Source organism: Seriola dumerili, unplaced genomic scaffold (assembly GCF_002260705.1).
Source record: "Seriola dumerili isolate Sdu_G_001 unplaced genomic scaffold, Sdu_1.0 BDQW01000044.1, whole genome shotgun sequence".
Taxonomy (NCBI): domain Eukaryota; kingdom Metazoa; phylum Chordata; class Actinopteri; order Carangiformes; family Carangidae; genus Seriola; species Seriola dumerili.
This window is the reverse complement of record NW_019174299.1, coordinates 7498740-7517995: the sequence shown is the minus strand read 5'-3', so window position 1 is coordinate 7517995 and position 19256 is coordinate 7498740. Positions and strand designations below refer to the sequence as shown.

At 41.6% G+C, this 19256-nt stretch overlaps 2 protein-coding genes across 2 annotated transcripts; one reads left to right on the top strand and one right to left on the bottom strand.

The window, feature by feature from the left end:
* Positions 1 to 129: 129 nt before the first annotated feature.
* alg1 (ALG1, chitobiosyldiphosphodolichol beta-mannosyltransferase) lies at positions 130 to 5738 on the bottom strand. The gene is made up of 13 exons (XM_022739456.1): positions 5448 to 5738; positions 5183 to 5260; positions 4987 to 5090; positions 4499 to 4647; positions 4156 to 4245; positions 3314 to 3427; positions 3035 to 3156; positions 2623 to 2661; positions 2454 to 2513; positions 2248 to 2358; positions 1307 to 1421; positions 507 to 582; positions 130 to 270 (listed from the first exon to the last, which is right to left on the bottom strand). Exons 1-13 carry the CDS (start codon positions 5695 to 5697, stop codon positions 136 to 138), a joined length of 1443 nt encoding a protein of 480 aa, XP_022595177.1. The 5' UTR covers positions 5698 to 5738; the 3' UTR covers positions 130 to 135.
* Positions 5739 to 7380: 1642 nt separating this feature from the next.
* On the top strand, positions 7381 to 18953 carry cunh16orf89 (chromosome unknown C16orf89 homolog). Its single transcript, XM_022739544.1, has 8 exons — positions 7381 to 7598; positions 11613 to 11765; positions 11906 to 12056; positions 12307 to 12424; positions 13179 to 13341; positions 15655 to 15759; positions 16423 to 16512; positions 16966 to 18953. Exons 1-8 carry the CDS (start codon positions 7421 to 7423, stop codon positions 17067 to 17069), a joined length of 1062 nt encoding a protein of 353 aa, XP_022595265.1. The 5' UTR covers positions 7381 to 7420; the 3' UTR covers positions 17070 to 18953.
* The last annotated feature ends 303 nt before the right edge of the window (positions 18954 to 19256 follow it).

Sequence of the window (19256 nt, the reverse complement as noted above, 5' to 3'; positions counted from 1 at the left end):
TTCCCTTCATCCCCCTGTTCAGAAGAATGACACTTCACTGCCAAGAATGAAGTTAAGGCAGAAAATTTCTAATGTATTCTAATTTGAACTTTTTGGTGTTGATGCTTAAAAATCTGAATGTTTTTTTTTTTTTTTTTATCTGGGAGCAGTGATGAGAGGCAGGACGTTCTGGTCCCAGTTGTCGTCCCAGCGCTGCCCTCTGCTGGTGCGGAGGTTCCTCCTGAACAATCCCAGTCTGCCTTCTGAGCTGGGAAACTCTGACAGGAGAGACTGGAAACACACAAACGCCGAAACAGATCAACACTAGTCTTTTATAAAGAAGCAGTGAAATCAGAGATTCTGTGGAGCTGTTAAATGATCAAAAGAAAACAACGGTGGCCTTTTAGAAACTTCTATGATATTCACCCAGATTTCTTACTTGTATCATCATAGACATAAATTACTTGTCACATGTTCAATGTCACATGCACTTTATTAAGATCACAGCACAGGCGTGGAGCTCTCACCTTGAGCTGCTCAGCGAGCTCCCGAGAGTCTCGGAAGATCAGACCGTTCTCCTCGTGTTTCACCAGCTCCTGTAAACTGAAGAGAACAAAACACCAAGTCACACACTTCAGCTTCACCCGTTCATTTAAAGTTTTCTTTCTGGTGTCCAGTTTGTTCTGAGAAAGTCAGGAGGACTCATGGGAGGATATGACCTGGAAATCTTCTGGCTGCAGCCACACTGATCTGTCTCTGAACAGAGACTGAGTCGGACTGTTTGTCTGATCCTTTCAGTTTAATGTTGAGTTCTTCTGATTCTTTTGGCTAAATGCATGATGACAATTCTGAGATGGATTTGTAATTTCTGAAATATCAGATTCAGCCTCTTATATAAATATATACCGTACATATGACACCTACATCTGGACAAATATTCATCATGATTCAGTCATTAGGTGAATTTGAAAGGATTCAATAGATCTATGACGACACAAATAGAATTTTTTTTTTTTTTATATTTTATATCTTGAACACATCTCAGAGTGTTCTCATTAATAATATGTGACAGGATATGAATCCCTTTGTTTTCTGAGGGAAGTGAACTGATTTCTCTTCATGAGGTTCTTCCTGAAAACTGGGCCAGAAAAATAACTATTTTCTCTACACGTTTCCAAATGAGCCAGAATTGGACCAAACAACATCAACTAAGCAAATCACATCAGTGTGTCTGGTTCAGTTCAATCCGTGTGTATTTGTACATGTAAAATCTAAACCAGACATCCATTAAAAGCCCCCCCCTCCTCCCTCACTGTACGGCGCTCACCAGTCGAAGTGGATGGCACAGACGGGCAGACAGCAGCCGAACATGTCCACCACCTTCATGGGCAGGTCCAGACCGCTGGAGGACTTGTGGAGACACACGCCCAGGTCTGCTGAACCTGGAGGACAGAAGATCCTGAGTCTGATTGAAGAGGTCAAAATAAAACTGACTTCACAGACTTTTCTACATTTTGAGGCAGCAGTGTAAACAGCACATAGTTGGCTATAGATGGCTCATACAGAGGAGTTTATTACAATATAAGATGAAAAGCAAAGATATGTTTTCTGTTCTCTCAGGCTGCATCAGTCCAGGGGTAAAAAAAACTTATTTTGTTCTTGAAGCCCTAATTATTGACCACCGAGTGCAATCACTAGTGACCACGTAATTATTTTACACTTATACAGTATATATTTTTTTCACATTTTTTAAATTTTTTTTTATCATATATTAGATTCTGGTGTTTTTATTGTTGTATCTAGAACTGCACAGACTATAAAAGGCATTAGGCTGGGGCTGATTTAATCCCTATTTGCTCACATGTTGTGTGTCAAGTGTTTTGTTGGATCCATAATTTCATACAGTTGGTATAAATGAAAAATGGACCCCAGGGAGCGAGTGCAGGTCTGATCATTATAATGGCTGTTCAGGGATTTTTTGCCTCTTTTGTAAGAAGAAAGTTGTTTTTTACAGATTAATCTGACGTAAGAAGCAACTTCAAACTGATTCATTCATGGTTTGTTAAACTGGTTTTCAGAGATGATACCTGAGTGACAAATTTGATAAATACACTAATAAGCCCCTAATAAGGTGAACAAGATAATCACTGTGTTGAACCCTGTCAGACTTCGTTCTGACTGACATCAGATTCACAAAGGGGTGCACGTGTGACAGGGCCTGAAGACAAACACAGGAAGTATCATATGTCATGTTTGTGTCAGTATTACCTAATAGCACAGGATAATCTTCTGCCTCCAGCCACGGAGTGCAGATCTCCACATGCTCCAACTGCAGAGAGTCTATCAGCTTCCTGTAGTGTTCTTTCTGAGGGCCTTTACCTGCACACACACACGCGCACGCGCACACACACAAAAATAAAAAAACTGAAAGCACTTTGACGTCAGACACTTGGACGGACCGTGAGGCTGTTTACCTGTGATCGCACAGACTAGAGGTGGTAACGAAGCTCCCTCTTTAATGAAACCTTCGTACTCTGTTGAGAACAAACAGCTGTGAGCTGTGAGCTGCTGAAACATACAGTCATGTATTCTAGGCTCCATGTGTAACATAAGGTAAAGAGCAGCAGTCTACACCTGTCGTACCTTTAAGAGCCTCCAGGAGGATGGAGAAATCTTCATCCTCTGTGGACACAAAGTAAATGTGTTTGATTATAAACAGCTGAATACAGACAGCTGACAGTCAGACTTCAGACAGACGTCTGAATTCACCTGTTGCACAAAGCAGTTTAGTTCTCGACTATCTTCAGCCGGACTGTGCTACAATGAATTCTGGGTAAATCAAGAATTTTCATAATTTAAAAAATGGCCGACCGAGGAACTTCATCCAACCACTCAGCTCCATTTACCCCAGCAGAAAGTGTTTGTCTTTAGGAAGAACTCAACAGGATGTTTTACTTTGGGAATTAGGCAAAGAGTGTAACAATAAAAAGTAAAATAAAAATCTGGTTTGGAAAGAAAAAAAAAAAAAAGGCTGTTATTCAGTTCTTCCTCAGACCTGTCCAGCTGGTGCTGCTGAGCAGCAGCGCCGGTCGCTCCATCGTCAAGGTCACCGAGTCATCAGCGAGGTCACGAACTGTGAAGATCGTCCTCTCCACCTTTACCTCCTTTTCCTCAGAACTGAAAACACACAACAGCTCAGTCAAGCCAGCACTTATTTTTAGTGCTTTTGTTACAGGGCAGCTTGTGACTGAAATGTTTCCATAACAAAATGCCTTGACGACACTTTTACAGACGGACGTGAAAGGCGCTTGTGGTGTTTTCACTAAGCTCTCACCCTCTGTGCTGGAACTGAGGATAAGTGTTGGCCAGTCTCATGAAGAGCTCGTGCTGCAGCTTCAGTGGAGTCTCTCTGAAGATGGCGGCTGGTCTGTCGTACAGAGTCGTCGCCCTGCAAAGGTCAGACAGTCAACAGTGTCTATCTATACAAAACTATTTATAAAATACAGGTAATAAAGAATGTTGAGACTTTTATCGACCCGCTCGTGTTTTTACTCCAAGATTCATTCATTTTTGTCAGTCTCAGTGTGTCCCTGCGCCCCTTTAGTCCAGACCAAGGTGCCCCAACAGATGAAGGTGCTGTAGTCATAACCGCTTTACTTATACTGTATTTTAACCTGGACTACTGAATTAATCATCATTTATTTACTGTCAGTTATATTTGTTTTTAAATCACTTTGTTTTGTCTTTTTTTTTTTTAAGAAAAATCCTTTCTTCTTTTTCATTGTCCTTGTTTCTTCCATCTATTCTATTATGTGTTTTTTCATCTTTTCTGAAGCACAATGTTTTGCTTTTTTTGTGTGAAATGTACTGTATAAATAAAGTCTTCTTATCATAATTACTGTTGATACTGTTTCAAAAATAACTATTTACAATGTTCCATCGGTGTGTGCTGTGAAGCGTTCTGTCTGACAGGAGATCAAGGTGACGGGTTTCATTACTTTTGATGATGAACAGATTAGTTAAATGATACTATGGCACTAATCCAAGCAATGATGAATGTTTGTTAAAATGATTATTGCTACTTTTAAGTAACTACGGTAATGTTTACCATGTTTATTGTGTAGTATTTGCCCTAAGTATTATTTCAATTTAGGGACATAAGTGGCCAAATCATACCTGATGCCCCAGTTTTTCTGCAAGTCGTCCTTCATCGCGTTGGTGACACACAGGTTGTGAGTCGCCAGGGGGCCGAAGAAGTGCTCATACCTGGAAGGAGACAAAAATGAAAAACACCTGAACCATGTCACTGTCAGAAAGTAAAGAGTCAGTTGTATAAGCACATTACAAACCCAGGAATCAAATAACACATATAAACACAAAGCCTGAGCAGCACAGTCTTAAGATAACTCAACATAACAGTCATAATAAATATTAGCCTCCACAGATGATGTTGACTTGTGTCGCCACCATTAATATTCTCCAAAAAGTTCAGTGAACCATCAGCTGCAGCAGTACTGACCACTTAGCCAGTCGGACCACCGGGTGTCTCTGGCCGTGACTCAGGGCCATGATGGTGTAGCCGTAGTTGTGCCAGTCGATGACGAATCTGCTGCCCCGCAGGACGCACACGAACCAGGCTACTGCGATACTGGGCAGACCAGGGGGATTCTGGGATGCAAACACAATCATTAACATTATCACAGAGACATCCAAATGAGTGGATTACATTGAATTTATAAAAGCAGAGCAGTACATACAGTTCTGTAAAACTGCTTACAGTGGAAGTGAATTCAAGAAATCATGAAGTCTATAACGCAGCCAAGAAAAAGGTGTCCCCTGTAGACTATGTTAATCAGACATAGATTTTAAAAGAGGAAAGAATGGTGAGGAGCAGGGCTGCTTCACTGGAAGGTCCATTAATCTACAGACCTGCCATTGAATCTATGGAAATATATTCATCACAGTTCTTCAACTTTAATCCTGAATCCAGACCAGGATGTAACAAACCTGCATTAGAAGATGAGACTGTGGCTCCACCCTCAGCAGCACAGAGAGCAGCTGTAGACACTGAATGATCACCTTCGTCACATATGTGAGGAGTTTTGGTCCCACTGAGAAAAACAGCACTTTGTGAAAACTGCAGAATAATCCACTGAGAAGAATCACAGAAATACAGAATCACCGCTACCATGATGCTAGTTACCTCGAACACCTTTCACCTCTGCTATGGGGACTATCCTGATGTTCTCCTCTCTCAGCACGCCTTGATGAGGTTTAGTGTCTGAAATGAAAAAAATATGTCAGAGACCATATCCATCACTTTCACATGAGTTTCTCTACTTCGACGCTGTCAACAGTAACAGCCTCAGGTTCAGTGTTTTTGAGCTAACTGACATCTTGTTATGAGGGCAGCAGGTAATGGATGATGGACAGTATGACACTCTTGTTGTCGTGTGAGGCAGTCTCACCTAAAAACCCAACAAAAGTGACATTAAATCCGTGTTTGCTAAGGGACAAGGCGTGATACTGCATCCGAGGACTGCGACCGATGTCCCCGAGCACCAGCACACACACCCGCCGCTCGGTCCCACCGTCCCTCCGCCGCAACCTCCACAACCACAGCGAAGCCAGCACAGTAATAACAGCCAGACATACAACCAGACATGTTGCATTTGATCCTGTTACACAAAACGCAGTTAGAAGCGCAGCAATTAGCATCAAAACCGTCAGACAAGCCGTGCCGGTGCCGTGCGACGCCATGTTTGTTTGTAATTGGTGATGACGTGGCTCAATGGAGGGGAGTGGCTTCAGATTTAAAGGGACTGCGGACTTGATGATGCGTTCAGGTCCAACAAATGAAAAAGTATCGTTGCATTTACCTTGTAGCGGGGCCCTTCTGACCCCCACTGTACATGGCAGTTTTACTGTCTCACTATTACTATGGAGCTAAAATGATAAGCTGAAACACTAGTTGACTGACAGAAAATAAAATCACAACAAGTTTGATAACTGATCAATGATATAAGTTTTTTCAAGGAGAACCCAAAAACTCACTTGGTCCAGCTTCTCAAATGTGAATTTTCACTATTTTCCTTTGTCCTCTGTGAGTGTAAACGCAACATCTTTGTATTTTTGACAGGTGGTCAGACATACCAAGGCACTGGGACCAGTGGTGGGCAGTTATCACTATTTTCTGACATTTTGTTCTCTGAACAATCAAGTGATTATTACAGTAAGTAATTACAGATAGTAATTGTCAGAGGTATTGATAATTACAGTGACTGTTGTTTGCAGCCTTACAGTCATCCTTTGATGGAGTAATACTATCTTGCCCCCATGTTTCTGTGTAATTAGTCAGCTCACAGAAAAACAGAAGCAATCTGATAAAACACAACTTTTTTTTAACAAGATTTATTTTCAATTTCATGTATAAACAAGACATTTTATGTGACAAGCAGTGGACTCATAAATTCAACATGTCAAAACCCCTGGTTTGGCACGTTGTTTGAAATAATGCAGGTTACACTGGAATGGAAAAAAAAGAAAAAGATGGAAAAAAGAGAGAAAAAGAATTTTATATTAAAATAATAATAGTGATTTAAAAGGGAAAAGAGGATAGAAGAACATAGATCTATCAATACTTAATTTATCCCCTAGGGGAAATTCATGAAATCTAGCCCCTCCACAAAGGGCTTCCATGTCGAGTAGAATTGGGATATAGACCCTCTTGACCTATAGACCCTCTGATGAAATCAAAAGTTTCACCATTCCTTTCATCAGATTAAAAAAAGAGAAACACAGTGTTTCCTGTTCATTTCCGTGATTATGTCTTTTGTCTGGCATGACTTATGCCAAAAACAAGACTTCTCCTATCATCACAGTGTTATTTATTTACTTTCCATACTGGAAAAAACTGCATAAAAGGCTCAAAAAGTCCATGAGTATGGAGGACCATGGGGGTTATGGACAAAGCATTCAACCATTCAAACCATTCCATTCATTTGTTTGTAACTGGTCAAGAAAACAGGACTTAATATAATATTTTACAGATGAACTAATCCATGAACAAATAGACCAAAGAGAAATAAATAAGTGATTTTAAAAATTAAATTAAGACTATTTCTCTTCAAAAATCCCATTGTGACTGATATATTATTATATGTGACAAAATCTTAATCTGAAAGATGACGAGTGACTACAGTTGTAAAAATGTAGTAGAGCAAAAATAACAGTGTTACTCTCTCAACTTCACTATCTCAAGTTTTGATTTCCTAATAAGAGCCCATCTGACGTCACATCTGTTTCCTCCCCCAGCCTCCTCACTTTTCCTCCCCCCGGTTAGAGGAGAGACAGCCCGTCCTCCCCGCTCCTCTCGCTGCTCCTGTTTCTGTCGGAGAAAACTGTCCCGGAGCCTCTAGACTGGATTTATCCGAGTGAGAAGATGCGGGCAGCGAGGCTCCAGCTGGCCGCGGTGCTGGCTCTGTTTGCCGCAGTGTCCGGGTCACGGGCGGAGGTGATCGATGACGTCCTGAGCAGCCTCTCCAGGGGAGCATCCTTCCTGGAGCGGCAACATGAGCACATCAACCTGGACGGGGTGGTCGGGTTCCTCATGCTGCAGGGTAGGTAAACAACTCGCTGCAGCTGCAGGACGAGGCACCTCATTGGAAACTGACGTGTGCTCTCAGCTGCATGAAACATCTGGAATATATCTGCAGTTTGTTTGTCAGGGTGGGTCAGTTGAAGTAGGACAATGATTTTATTTTCTGATACCATTAGTCAAAGAAAAGCTACATTGGTAAATAATTAAGTACATTTACTCAAGCCTTGTATGACACCGTGTTCTGATAAAACACCATCTATAAAGCGCTTGTAAGCTGTAATCAGTGGCTTTATTATGGTTCTTAATGATTTACTGATCAGTTATTAATTACAACTATTAGCTATTAATAACAACAACGTTTGAGTTGCCAGATTGTGGAAAAATCCCCCTCCAGCATGACACTTTGCAAGCACTTAAATTCATTAGTGAGACCCCTCCTAGCCACCAAGTTTGCAGTTATACATGTTAATAAGTCTGTATGAAATTATCATATGTTTTCCAGTTTGTAATGAGCCCTTAGCAAAAGTTAAACATGCCAAACACATAGGCCTATTAATTAGTGCTGCAACTATTATCAGCAATATTATTTTTCAAGTTTTGTCTATAAATTGCCAGCAAATAGTAAAAAAAAAAGGTCTGTTATAATTTCCTACAAGCAAAGAACCCGACAGTCCAGAACTCAAAGATAGTCTACAGATATGTTTGACACAGAAAAGCAACTAATTGTCATGTTTGAGAAGCTAGAAACAGCAAAGATTTTACATTTTTGCTTAAAATGTTGGATTCTGGTCCAGATGTTCTGCAGCTGTTTTCCAGAAGATCAGTGGTCAAACGATATGAATTACAGAGATTAAAAGACAAAGTGTCTGCAGGAGGAGGGTTTTCCACAACCTGGCAGCACAAACATTGTTATTAATGCCTTATAACTGATCTACAAAGCATCAGTAAATGATTTATTAGCCATTCATAGTCATTAATTACAGCTCATACAGCCTTTATAAATGATGCCAGAACAATAGAAATGTCACTGTTTTCTCAGTGTTTCTCATTTAAATGAACATTTTAGTGTAAATGGACGTTTCCTAGAATATTGAATATCAGATCTAAACATCTTGTTTTATTTTACTGGATATGTCTGATGCAAAATGGTAAACATCTTTCATTTTATTGCTAACACAAATTTTTATCACCAGTTAACACTTTTTTTAAATGCTCATATTTTGTTATTAAAGTAAAGTATTGTTCTGAAATGACCAGTCTGTTAGTTACTATTGGCAGACTTACCAAAATAATAGCAAAACAGTAAAAACAGTTACACAAAACACCTTCAGGTTTCCTTTAAATACTCACTATTTTAGCTTTTCTCCTTATCTTGGTCTTATATTTAAGAAATCACTTAAAGTCAGTTGAACCATTGCACAAACACCTGAAGTTAAGATTTTCCTTACACATTTTGTGCTTTACTTCTTAATTTAAATGAGTTAAAAAAAATGTTTTTGCAGATTAAGATTTAAAATAAGTTACATTCATACTGCAACATGGAAAAATATGATTAGGAAATATTATATATGTCATGTCACGTATATGTCATATTATTATATTTAAGAAGAAGATCATTCAGGAATCAAAAGTATCTAATTGAATGATTTTATTGTCCAAATTAGAGTTTGAATTAGAGTGTGGGAGAAACCGGAGCACCCGGAGGAAACCCACGCCAGGACAGGGAGGAACAGGGTCCAGTGGTGGTCCTGGCTTCAGTAACGAGGTCAGAACCACCAGTGAGCCCAGTTCCCCCCTGTGTGGCACAGTATAAACTTGTGATAGGAGACAGGCCAGGGCTGTTCACCAGCATTAGCCTGTCCCGTTGACACAGGCAGTGAGGCAACAGTGCTAGCCGCTTTACCACCGTGCCACCTTCAGAAGTTTATAATAAGACTATGGCCAAGACGGACCACAAGCCACAAATAGCGATGACGCTCATGACGGGCCAGAAGTTTTCCCTCCATGCAGATGTCTTCCTCTTGTTTGCAGACACAGTCGAGTGCTTGGAGATGTGGGCTTGTAAAGACTTGATGATCACTGCTTCCACACATGGTTGTTCTGACAGGATTGCAAACTTAAGTGAGGTCTTCCCGCCAAGCTTCTTAGTGAGATCTTTGATGATGGCCCTGCAGATGTGTTTGATGTCTTTGTCGCTGGGGCAGAAACCGTCACTCACAGTGAGTCCCTGCAGCGTTTGGTCCACCAGGTGTTTGGCGTAGGTGGCCAATTGCTCCTCCGTGCAGATGTCGAGAACACGGCACTTGGTCAGCAGTCTCATGGTCAGCAGGGCGACAAACAGCTTGGTCTTGTGGATGGTCTCGGCGATGGCTTGAAAGCCGGAGGAAGGAGAGTCAGCAGAGTTGGTGATCTTCTCTGGTGTCTTCATGGAGATCTTGTTGTCCTCTTGGGCGAGGTCTATGGTCTCTATATCCTCTTCTGGGAGTCTTGGCTCTGCTGTGGCTTCACAGCTGGAGGCAGGAGAGTCAAACTCTTCCCTTGGTAACTCCATGATGACTGTAGAAGTGCTCGGCTGGACGAGGATCCGTCTTACACCACGGGGGAAGGAAGGGAACCCACTGGGACGAGCAGTTGACATGTTGGGGACGGCAGCTCCAAGAACAGGAGCAGCTGAGCCTTGAGGTGAATTGTTCTCCATCAGGGAATAATTCGTGTGTTGAAACTGGGAGCTCAGATAGAGGTGTGTGTCTCTGGTGAGGTCTTCAGTACAATGATCAGCAAGCAGGAAAACTGTAAGTTTACATCACATACATGTGTCTTTGAAATACAGCTGATCAAAGGCAAATTGAATGAGCAATCTAGAATCTGACGTGGCTACTTCACAGCTGCAACGTCCTCACGCATACGTGCGTGCGTGCGTACACATATTGCAGCAATCATAGACACGCTCATAGGCACATAGGCTTGCGACTCTCAGCGCTGTTTTCTCTGTTTTCATCATTTATGTAATTTAGTTTGAATGTTAATGTTGGATATATATGTATGATTTTCCATCAGGGAGTCACTATAATAATAATGATGTGATTATATCGGGCCGACACTATTTTAGCATTATATACACTCAAATGATGCGCTGGCAACAAGTGGCAGCAGGTCTGCTTAACGCTTAGTTTTTTTTGCAATATATTTGTATTTATTAGTATATTTTTTGTCGAGTGACGTTTTTTTTACTCTACGTCGAGAAAATAATGTCCAGAAAGGAAGAACTCCTGGCTTTAAAGTGAACCAGAGATGGAGTTAAACATCCCATACCGGCTGAGCTGAAGAAGTACCGTGGATGCAGAGCCGGGGCTAAGCTAAAGGCTAGGAGATGGAGATATAAGCCTTTATACCTGGCTAACAAGTGTGATGAACTGGAGGCACTTGTGAAGAACCAGCGAGCACATCGTGAGTCATAGTCATCATAGTCTCATGTGTTTCACGGGGACCTGGTTTTTCATTGTGTGGATTAACCCGGCTTCACTGCAGTACGAGCGGACAGAGACGCCAGAGAAAGCGGGAAGAATAAAGGTGGAGGACTGGTTCTGCTTGTGAACAATGGATGGTTCAACACCGGTCGCATCACAGTGAAGGAGAGGATATGCTGGTGGGAAATTGAACTGTTGGCAGTTGGTCCTAGACCTGTACCAAGGGAGTTCTGTCACATCGTCGCCGTTGTTGTTTACATTCAACCACGAACAGAGCCTGGTAGCGAGAGTACAATGAGCTAAGGGTGCTAAATAGGGACACATGAATTTGGGGTCTCCAGCGGAACTAGGATTCATCCTCTGGGGAACAGGAATCTGAGTTCATGGAAGCTTCCATCCAATAGTTATTTCTGTGTGCGTTACCTCAATGTCAGCTACTGTTGAGTGTTGAGTGTTTTTAAATTGAACGTAGCTGGCATTTGTATGTAAACTTCCCGAGTAACATTTGTCTGAATAACGTGTTTTGCCGCTGATTCTTCTTCTAAGTTTTCTGTTTTGTGTCTCAGCTGAACTGAAGGAAGCGGTTCGGACGTGGCCTCACACCGACCCGGTCAGCTGGGCTCAGAGAACCTCCGCCGTCGCTCTTGTCAGGCGTCTCGACCAGAGCTTCGACAAGGCCGTCGCCGCCCTGCAGCAGAACGACCCCAAATACTACAGAGGTGAGACTTTCACGGCCGCAGAAGGATCTCCCAGAAACCCTGTGGTATGATGTCAGCTGCAGTGGAAAAAGTACACAAAGAAGAGCTTCACTTGATCCAACCCAGTTTCTCTCGTTCTTTCACTCGTTTGTGTTGTGCAGAGTTTGAGCCGCTGCTGTCCTGGAGCTTCTGGTTGATTCCTCAGGAGTGGAGCTCCACAGACCCCAGCTTGGTCTATCCCTCCACCATGGCCACCGAGTGTTATGACGAGCAGCTCAGTGACAAGTGTCTGACCCTGCTGCTGGGAACCTGGTATGAACACACAACACACACTGTAGCATGGGAAATCTCATGGAGAGGGGGTGTGACTTTAACTCAGGAGGGTTCATATCCCGTCTGCTCACAGTTTATTTCTTTTGATCATGACCACAATCTTTAACTAACCTTGATCAGATGTTTTAGTTAACTAATCTTAACCAGACCTTAACCGGAGAGGAGGCAGATCAGAAAATAATAATTTTAATTTTAAGTAAAGAGTTGCTGCCGTTTTTCTACTTATCAGGAAGATGAACGGGACGCCCTGCATCGTCACCAAGCCGTGTCGGGACACCATGACTCAGTTTGGTTGTCCACACTACTCTCTGTCCCACCAGCTGCTCTACTTCATGATCGGAAAAATGGTGAGATGTGCAACAAATCATCCAAACTTATTCACCCACTGAAAAACCTTTAGGAAAACATATTTCTTATTTGGACTCACATTGTCCTGCTGCCCCAAATACTCACTAGAGCAGCAAATGTGGATTAATCTGCCACTGGAAGTAGTCCCCAACTAATCCTTTATATATTGCGGTTTGTTTGATTAAAACTAAAGTGAGCAGCTGATTTAGGAAATTAAGTCTTTTTTCCCTAAATAAAACCATATGGTTGTGAAGTGTTTTGAAAGATTTCCGTCTTCAGTAGGAACCAGTTTGTTTGGAGCTGAGCTGTTGGTTTGGTTTTGTATGAGATTTCTTAGTACTAAAAAAATATTGAATATCCTAAGATCCTCTAAATCATATTTAAAACTAAGTTGAAAACAAGAGCCTTCCAGTATTAGATTTTGATATTCCCTGTGTACAAGTGCAATTTTCTTTTCAAATGGTAAATGCCAAATGACAAAATAAGGAGGTAATAGAAATAATTGGAATTCATTCGGAACCTAGATTTCACAGAACCTGGTCTGGAGCAAAGTGCTGGACTGAAATCACAACCTTTAATGCTCCATCAGTAAAAACATGCTGTACAGTATAGGAATAGGAAAGGGACCTGCATACCTGCAGATGCAAGGATAAAAAGAGTTACCTATAATTCAGCAGGAATTAGCAGAATTGTCATGGTGTTTATTACCTGGACTGCAGGTCAGACTCTAACTGGTTTGTGTTTCCCTCTCAGAGAGGCTGCACCAACCTGCTGAAAGGCGACACACGGGCGTCCAGAGCCAACATGACTGAACAAAACTACGAGAGGATCTTCTGTTCCAACATGATGAAGACCAACCAGGACATCGTCAAAGACGGTCTGACCGAGCAGACGGTCGACATCTTCATCGAAAACAGTGAGTGTCTCCCATCCCGCCAGTCTCATAACTGTAGAATTTCCCTTTATTAGTGCCACGGTGGCTCAGCTCCGAGGCACTCCTCTACAGCTAGAATAGCTGAGAGGAATGCCTCGGGCTTATTATTATTCTTCCGCCAAATTTTGGCGCGTAACTCGTCCCGCAGCTTTGAGAAAACCCTGGTAATATATACATCAAAACATGCGTCTTGATCCCGAAAGAGGTACTATGACTTTTGGTGTTAAAATTCCAATTTTTCCCAAAGTTATTCCCAAAATACTGGGAATAAATAATGCATTACGAATGCATTGGAATTTTCTTTAAAAACCCACAAAATTTCACCTTTTTTCTACAAAATTTCACCTTTTTTCTGAGTCACCCAGCTCTCTCATACCTGCACGTAGAAATGTGATTCAAACTATAAAACGGAGGAAACCTTCTGCTCTCTCCAAAACACAGCATCTGTTTTTACATAACATGTAAACTTTTCAAACTATGAGCACTCAAAGGAGGAGTGGAAATCACTTTTTCTTCAAAGTTAGAGTGACAGCGTCAGTTGGCTAGAGTGCGTGAAGCAGTAAAAAATAACCTTTATTTTTATTTTTACTCGAGCTCACAGTCAAACCGTAAAAAGGAGACAAATAATTCTTTCTGAAAATGTAGACATAGTTGTTGGGATTCATAAAATGTAACTTTGACAGGCAGGGTCTGCACAAAATTTAAACGGGGGTGCCGAGTCCGGCAGCAATACCTGTCTCACTCTCATTGACACCTAATGTAATCGTCTTTTTTTTTTTCAAAAGAATCTCACTCTGTCTTCGCACTGAGCTTACTCACTCATTTTAAGGAATATCTGAATAAAATAGAGACTGTAAGAAACTTCTGGCTTCAGTGTCTGTCACGGTGTTTTCGGTTTTTGAAAAGAAGTAACGGTTTTCTCATAATTTGCAATTGTTTTAAGCCATGTAGAAGCCAAATTCTGGGCAGATTTTCACATTGCCATGGCAACGGCAGCTCCTGACCTGTGTGCGTGTGTGCGTGCCTAGCAACCAGATAACCAACTCTCCAAGCTCCGCTAGCTTTACATTAGCCGCATGTTAGGTCTTAAATTACATTTAGTTAGGTCTTAAATATGTAAGTCCATTTACTGCTTCCTTTGTTGCTTTTCTTTTTGTTTTGTTAAATGAGTGAATGAAGTTGTGACGGTCTCCGCTGAGACAGAGGAGAGGAGAAGCTACTAGCCCTCTCTCGCTGTCACTTCTAGTCGCGTTGCTCTCCTCCCCAGTAATGTTAAATTTAGCACTGAAAAAAACATAATAGTGGTAATTTAAATAGCGGTTCATGGGATTTATTAACCCTCAGGGGTCCCTCTGTCCTTTTTTGGATATTTTCTTCACTTTTCTTTTTTGATTCGCTGATCATTTTGGCTGTGTTACAGCTGAAGGTATGGATTTCTGCAAGAAAGTGTCTTTTTTGACATATTTTTAAAATCTAATGTCAGTTACTGTTACAGGTCTATTATACACTGGTAACACATTTTGTACCCTCTGGGGTTCCTCGCGTCCAAAAAAGGACACAAAGAAAATGCTATAAAATCATCATATATCAATATTTTTTTCTGCTTTTTTTTGCATACATCTCTTAAACCACTTCAGTTCTGCTCAAACCTACCAAATGTTTATTAGTTTTCAGGATTTTAACCCTTTAAATGCCAGTTTGAAGACATGTTGCCTCTTGTTTTATTAAAAAAAACAACACAGAATATGAGATATTTCCCACATAATACATGATGGAGGGATGTGACATTGTTTTATATCAGAGTCTTTTATATCAAGACATTTCTCAAAACCAGAATATGATCAGGGTGACTTTTGAACACTGGAAATAAATCATGTACTCATCCCGGCAGTAGCCCCTGTGGCACTCAAAATTTCCCTGGAATTTTCTAGTTTTTATTTATATTTAGTTTCTTTCTATTTTATTATATTTTCACAGTGGTGACTGAAGCTTCATCTTCTCTAATAAATGATGCAAAAGCCAGAAAACATGAAAAAATATGTGGTTTTCAACAGAAATATTAACATATTTAACAGCTTTATTGTTGTAGACGTTCTGTCTTAATCTGTCTTTTTCCTTACACACAGAAATCTGCACTGTTAACATTTGTATTTATCTCACCCATTTTTTTTGTTTTGAAAATAAAGTCAATTCTTGAAGGTTTAATCTGAGGTCCAGCAGGATATTCAGCAGAAACAGTTTTGAAAAATGAATCTGTTGCTGCCTGAGTTGATCTCCTCTGCTCTCTGTCGACAGTTCTGATTTGTGGACTGGCCGGTTTCTCTGACTTCTACAAAGCTGACTGGCTGCAGCACATCCTCAGGCTGCAGGATGAGGAGGTCGGCTGCTTCGGGAGAGACAGTGAGTGTTTGAACACAATTATAATGATTAAAACCAGTTATAAAAACTTTGAATGCTACTGAATCTAAATCATAATTATCTCATAGTTTAATTTTTTAAGCTCAATATCTTGTGTTAATGTTAACTGAAAAACTTGAACATTTATACCCGTTTCTCTCATACTGAGGGTTAATTCCACTGCTAACCCACAATGACTTTAACGCTAATTACATGTAACCCTATAAAAATAACTTGTGCTGCTCCTCCTGCGTCTTCACTCTCAGACTGTGTTTATACTGATGCACAGTTCTGAAGTGGTTCAGTCTTTTCTGTCTGTTTAGATCTAAGTTGTATCTAAATCTTATCACATGTATTTTTACATAAATGAGTCACATTAGAGATTTACAAATTTGAGGTTCCATGTTCCTTTCATCACAAACCAAAAATATAAAATTCTTACTTTTTACTCTGAAGGCGTCAACATGGATGGATGGCTGGCTGGCTGGATGGACGGATAGTTGAATGGATGGATGGATGGTTGGATGGAAGGCTGGCTGTTTGGATGGATGGACGGATAGATGGATGGTTGGATGGATGGCTGAATGGATGGATGGGTGGACGGATAGATGGATGGTTGGAAGGCTGGCTGGATGAACATGATTTTCTCTGCTGTTCTTTCCTCAGAGAGCATCATCTCTCAGATCATTGGAGACGAGCTGCTGGAGCAGCTGCAGCCTCACAGGAGAGTGAAGAGGAGGGAGAAGATACTTCCAGGTCAGACATTCTGACATGTCTGGATCTGTTCACTGTTGTGACAGAGCTTGTGTTCAATGTAAAGATGGTTGCAGATGGTTTCTCACCGCAGGTCAGACCATAATTCAGGTCAACTCATATAAGTATTTGACAGTGCATCAAGATGTTGCTCCTTGCTGAGGGGGAATGTAGTTAACAGCCTGTTCCAAACTGCACCAACATACACTAAGCAAGCACTTTATTAGGAACACCACACTAACACTGGTTAGTTCCTCCTCTGCGCTCAAGCAGCCTCAGTTCTTCATGTCATGGATCCACCAGATGTTGAAACTTTCCTCTGAGACTTTGCTCCATATTGACACGATGCATCACATCTTTTCTGCTGATTTGACAGCTTTAACTTGTAATGGGGTGCACCAGATCCTTTTCACCTCAAATCCCCTTCTCTCCTCTCTGCCATTTCTCGCCTAACAGATGGCTGCTCCAGTCACATGACCGCAGTGGCTGTCGGTGCTCTGGGAGGATACCTGAACTATTACCTGACAGAACAGGACATAACGAAGAGGCCGCTCTCCTGAACGCGCCCTTCCTCACCCTGCTTCCACGCAGCCGGGGCTGCGTGCGTTCAGGCGAGCAAATCATTGTAGATCATCAGGTAGAGACTGAGCTCCGACACAATATGTTGCTTTATGAACACAGTGGTAAGATGATGAAATACTTGATGAAATTTTTTTTTCACATTGTATTCTATGATTATAATGAGGAAGATGTTCCCATGTCCTGACTCCTTCCCGAGGACGTAATTAATCTCAAACAAGACGCCTTTAGAAAGTGCTGATGATTTGGATGATACTCATTATAAACAACCTGATTGATTGAAAAGTGCTGATCACGGATGTCTGATCTTTATCAAACAGATGTCTGAGGCAGTTCATGTTTCTGTCCAGCTCCACATGGACTCCACATACAGTCAGACAGGTAGTGTCTTAAGGCTGCTGTTTAGTGATTGGTGTTTGCTATGACTCAACGCATACAGTTCAGAATCAGTTTTTTTCGGGTCTGGGAGAATTTTTTCTTGCATTTATCACAGTTTTATATTTTAAGAGCGAGTCAGATTTTGCTTCTTGCCACACAAGTACTTAATCATTTTCGTGATGCACCAGGTGCAGCTGAGTCGGAGGGATAGATAGTAGCTGTGTCCCAATTCAGAGGCGGTATCCTTCAGAGGCTGCATTTGAAGAGTGATTGCGTCACAGCGGTGTGACTAGGACATCCCATTTTGAAGGCTCCTTCTAATGTGGCCTTCTTTTCCTGGGCCACCTATCCCAAGACTCATTGCGCGGCGGTAATGAAAGCAAACAACACGGACAGAGAGCCTGAGGATTACACAAAATGTAAGTTTTGGGTTTCAGCTCAGTTCAACTGTTAAAACCAAGGGCCTTAAAACCTCAAGGTCAGGGTTGCTAGGCTACAGGAGCTGAGCGGGCACAGCTGGTGACGCAAAGCGAAAATCCTCCATAGGCCAGACCGTCTCATTTCGGTTCAGCCTCCGTGGTCTACGACGGCTACGAAGGGCCGCACCTTCATAGACTGCATCCTCTGAGGCATGTGGCCCCTGAATTGGCACACAGCTCGTGACAACAGTAACAGTGATGTCATTTCCAAGTTGATAGTTTCTGTCTGAATGAGATTTTCAGGTGTCTGTAATATAGTTTGATGTTTCAGGCTGCTCTGTGATCATCCAGAGTGAAAAAGTTTGCATAGGAGGGAGAGAGGTGAGACAGCTGTCTCGTCAAAGTCATTCAAGCCACAAAAGTCACTGCTCACGTGAAAAGTGATGGCAGTGGTGTGAAGAATGGGGGGGGGGGACTCCACATAGTCGACCAGTCACTGTAGAAAGTGGGCGTGAGTCAAACTGTTTTTGGAAAGTTACAAGGATGAAGTGGAAAGGTGTGGGGTCCTGGAGTCCGGGGGTCTCAGGTGCTGTTTGACCATGAGACAAGTAATTCTGCTGGAGCATACTGATGCCCTTCAGACAAACTGGTGGTTCTTACAGGGTCTTTCTGCAAAAATGCTTAAGAACAGGAAACACTCAGTTAACAGCCATTCAAAGCCTGATTGGAGCATCCCAGTTTCATAGGCCAAGAAATATTTACTGTAGCTTTAAATAAAAACATCTAAAATGTGCTGTTATCTACAGGCAAAGACTTCGCAGGACACTAACCTTTTTCCAAAAATAATAATCTTTATTGTCTTTAAATGATTTTACTTTTCACAAACATTTTATCTGCTGAATATAAAACCACAGAACAGGGCTGGAATATGAACACGGCTGTACAACCAGCACTCACCAAAGAGAATATGAGCATGAATGTATGTAGATGAACTTACATACAAGCTGTTATCATGTATTCCATGTTAGTAGAATAAACACAGCCAATAAAACAAAGCCTGAAAATCTGCTCTGTCTACAAACCTTTTTATACTCACTGAGTAGTTCTGATAATGAATGCAGATCATCTCTCTTTATGTTACTGGCTATACGACTGTGTAAAGTGGAGCTGACGCTGGTGCACCAGACCTCCTTTAACAGCCACAATGAGAGAAAGAACACTAACTGATTATATAAGATTCTGTTGGAGCTCTGGGATTTTGTCCTCCTGCCAAACCTCCCCGAGCTCAACTCAAATTCAAAATAAAAGCTTCCCCTGGTGCTGTGTCGTCGATCGTCAGTGCTGTGTCGCTGATAGGCTGTTGTGCGATTA

Coding starts and splice junctions, on each gene's coding strand:
- cunh16orf89 (XM_022739544.1), top strand. CDS start 7,421: ATGCGGGCAGCGAGGCTCCAGCTGGCCGCGGTGCTGGCTCTGTTTGCC. Junction 13,342..15,654: donor CGACATCTTCATCGAAAACA/GTGAGTGTCTCC, acceptor CTCTGTCGACAG/TTCTGATTTGTGGACTGGCC. Junction 15,760..16,422: donor CGGCTGCTTCGGGAGAGACA/GTGAGTGTTTGA, acceptor TTCTTTCCTCAG/AGAGCATCATCTCTCAGATC.
- alg1 (XM_022739456.1), bottom strand. CDS start 5,697: ATGCTAATTGCTGCGCTTCTAACTGCGTTTTGTGTAACAGGATCAAAT. Junction 3,157..3,313: donor CCTCAGTTCCAGCACAGAGG/GTGAGAGCTTAG, acceptor GTGTGTTTTCAG/TTCTGAGGAAAAGGAGGTAA. Junction 1,422..2,247: donor AGATTATCCTGTGCTATTAG/GTAATACTGACA, acceptor TCTGTCCTCCAG/GTTCAGCAGACCTGGGCGTG.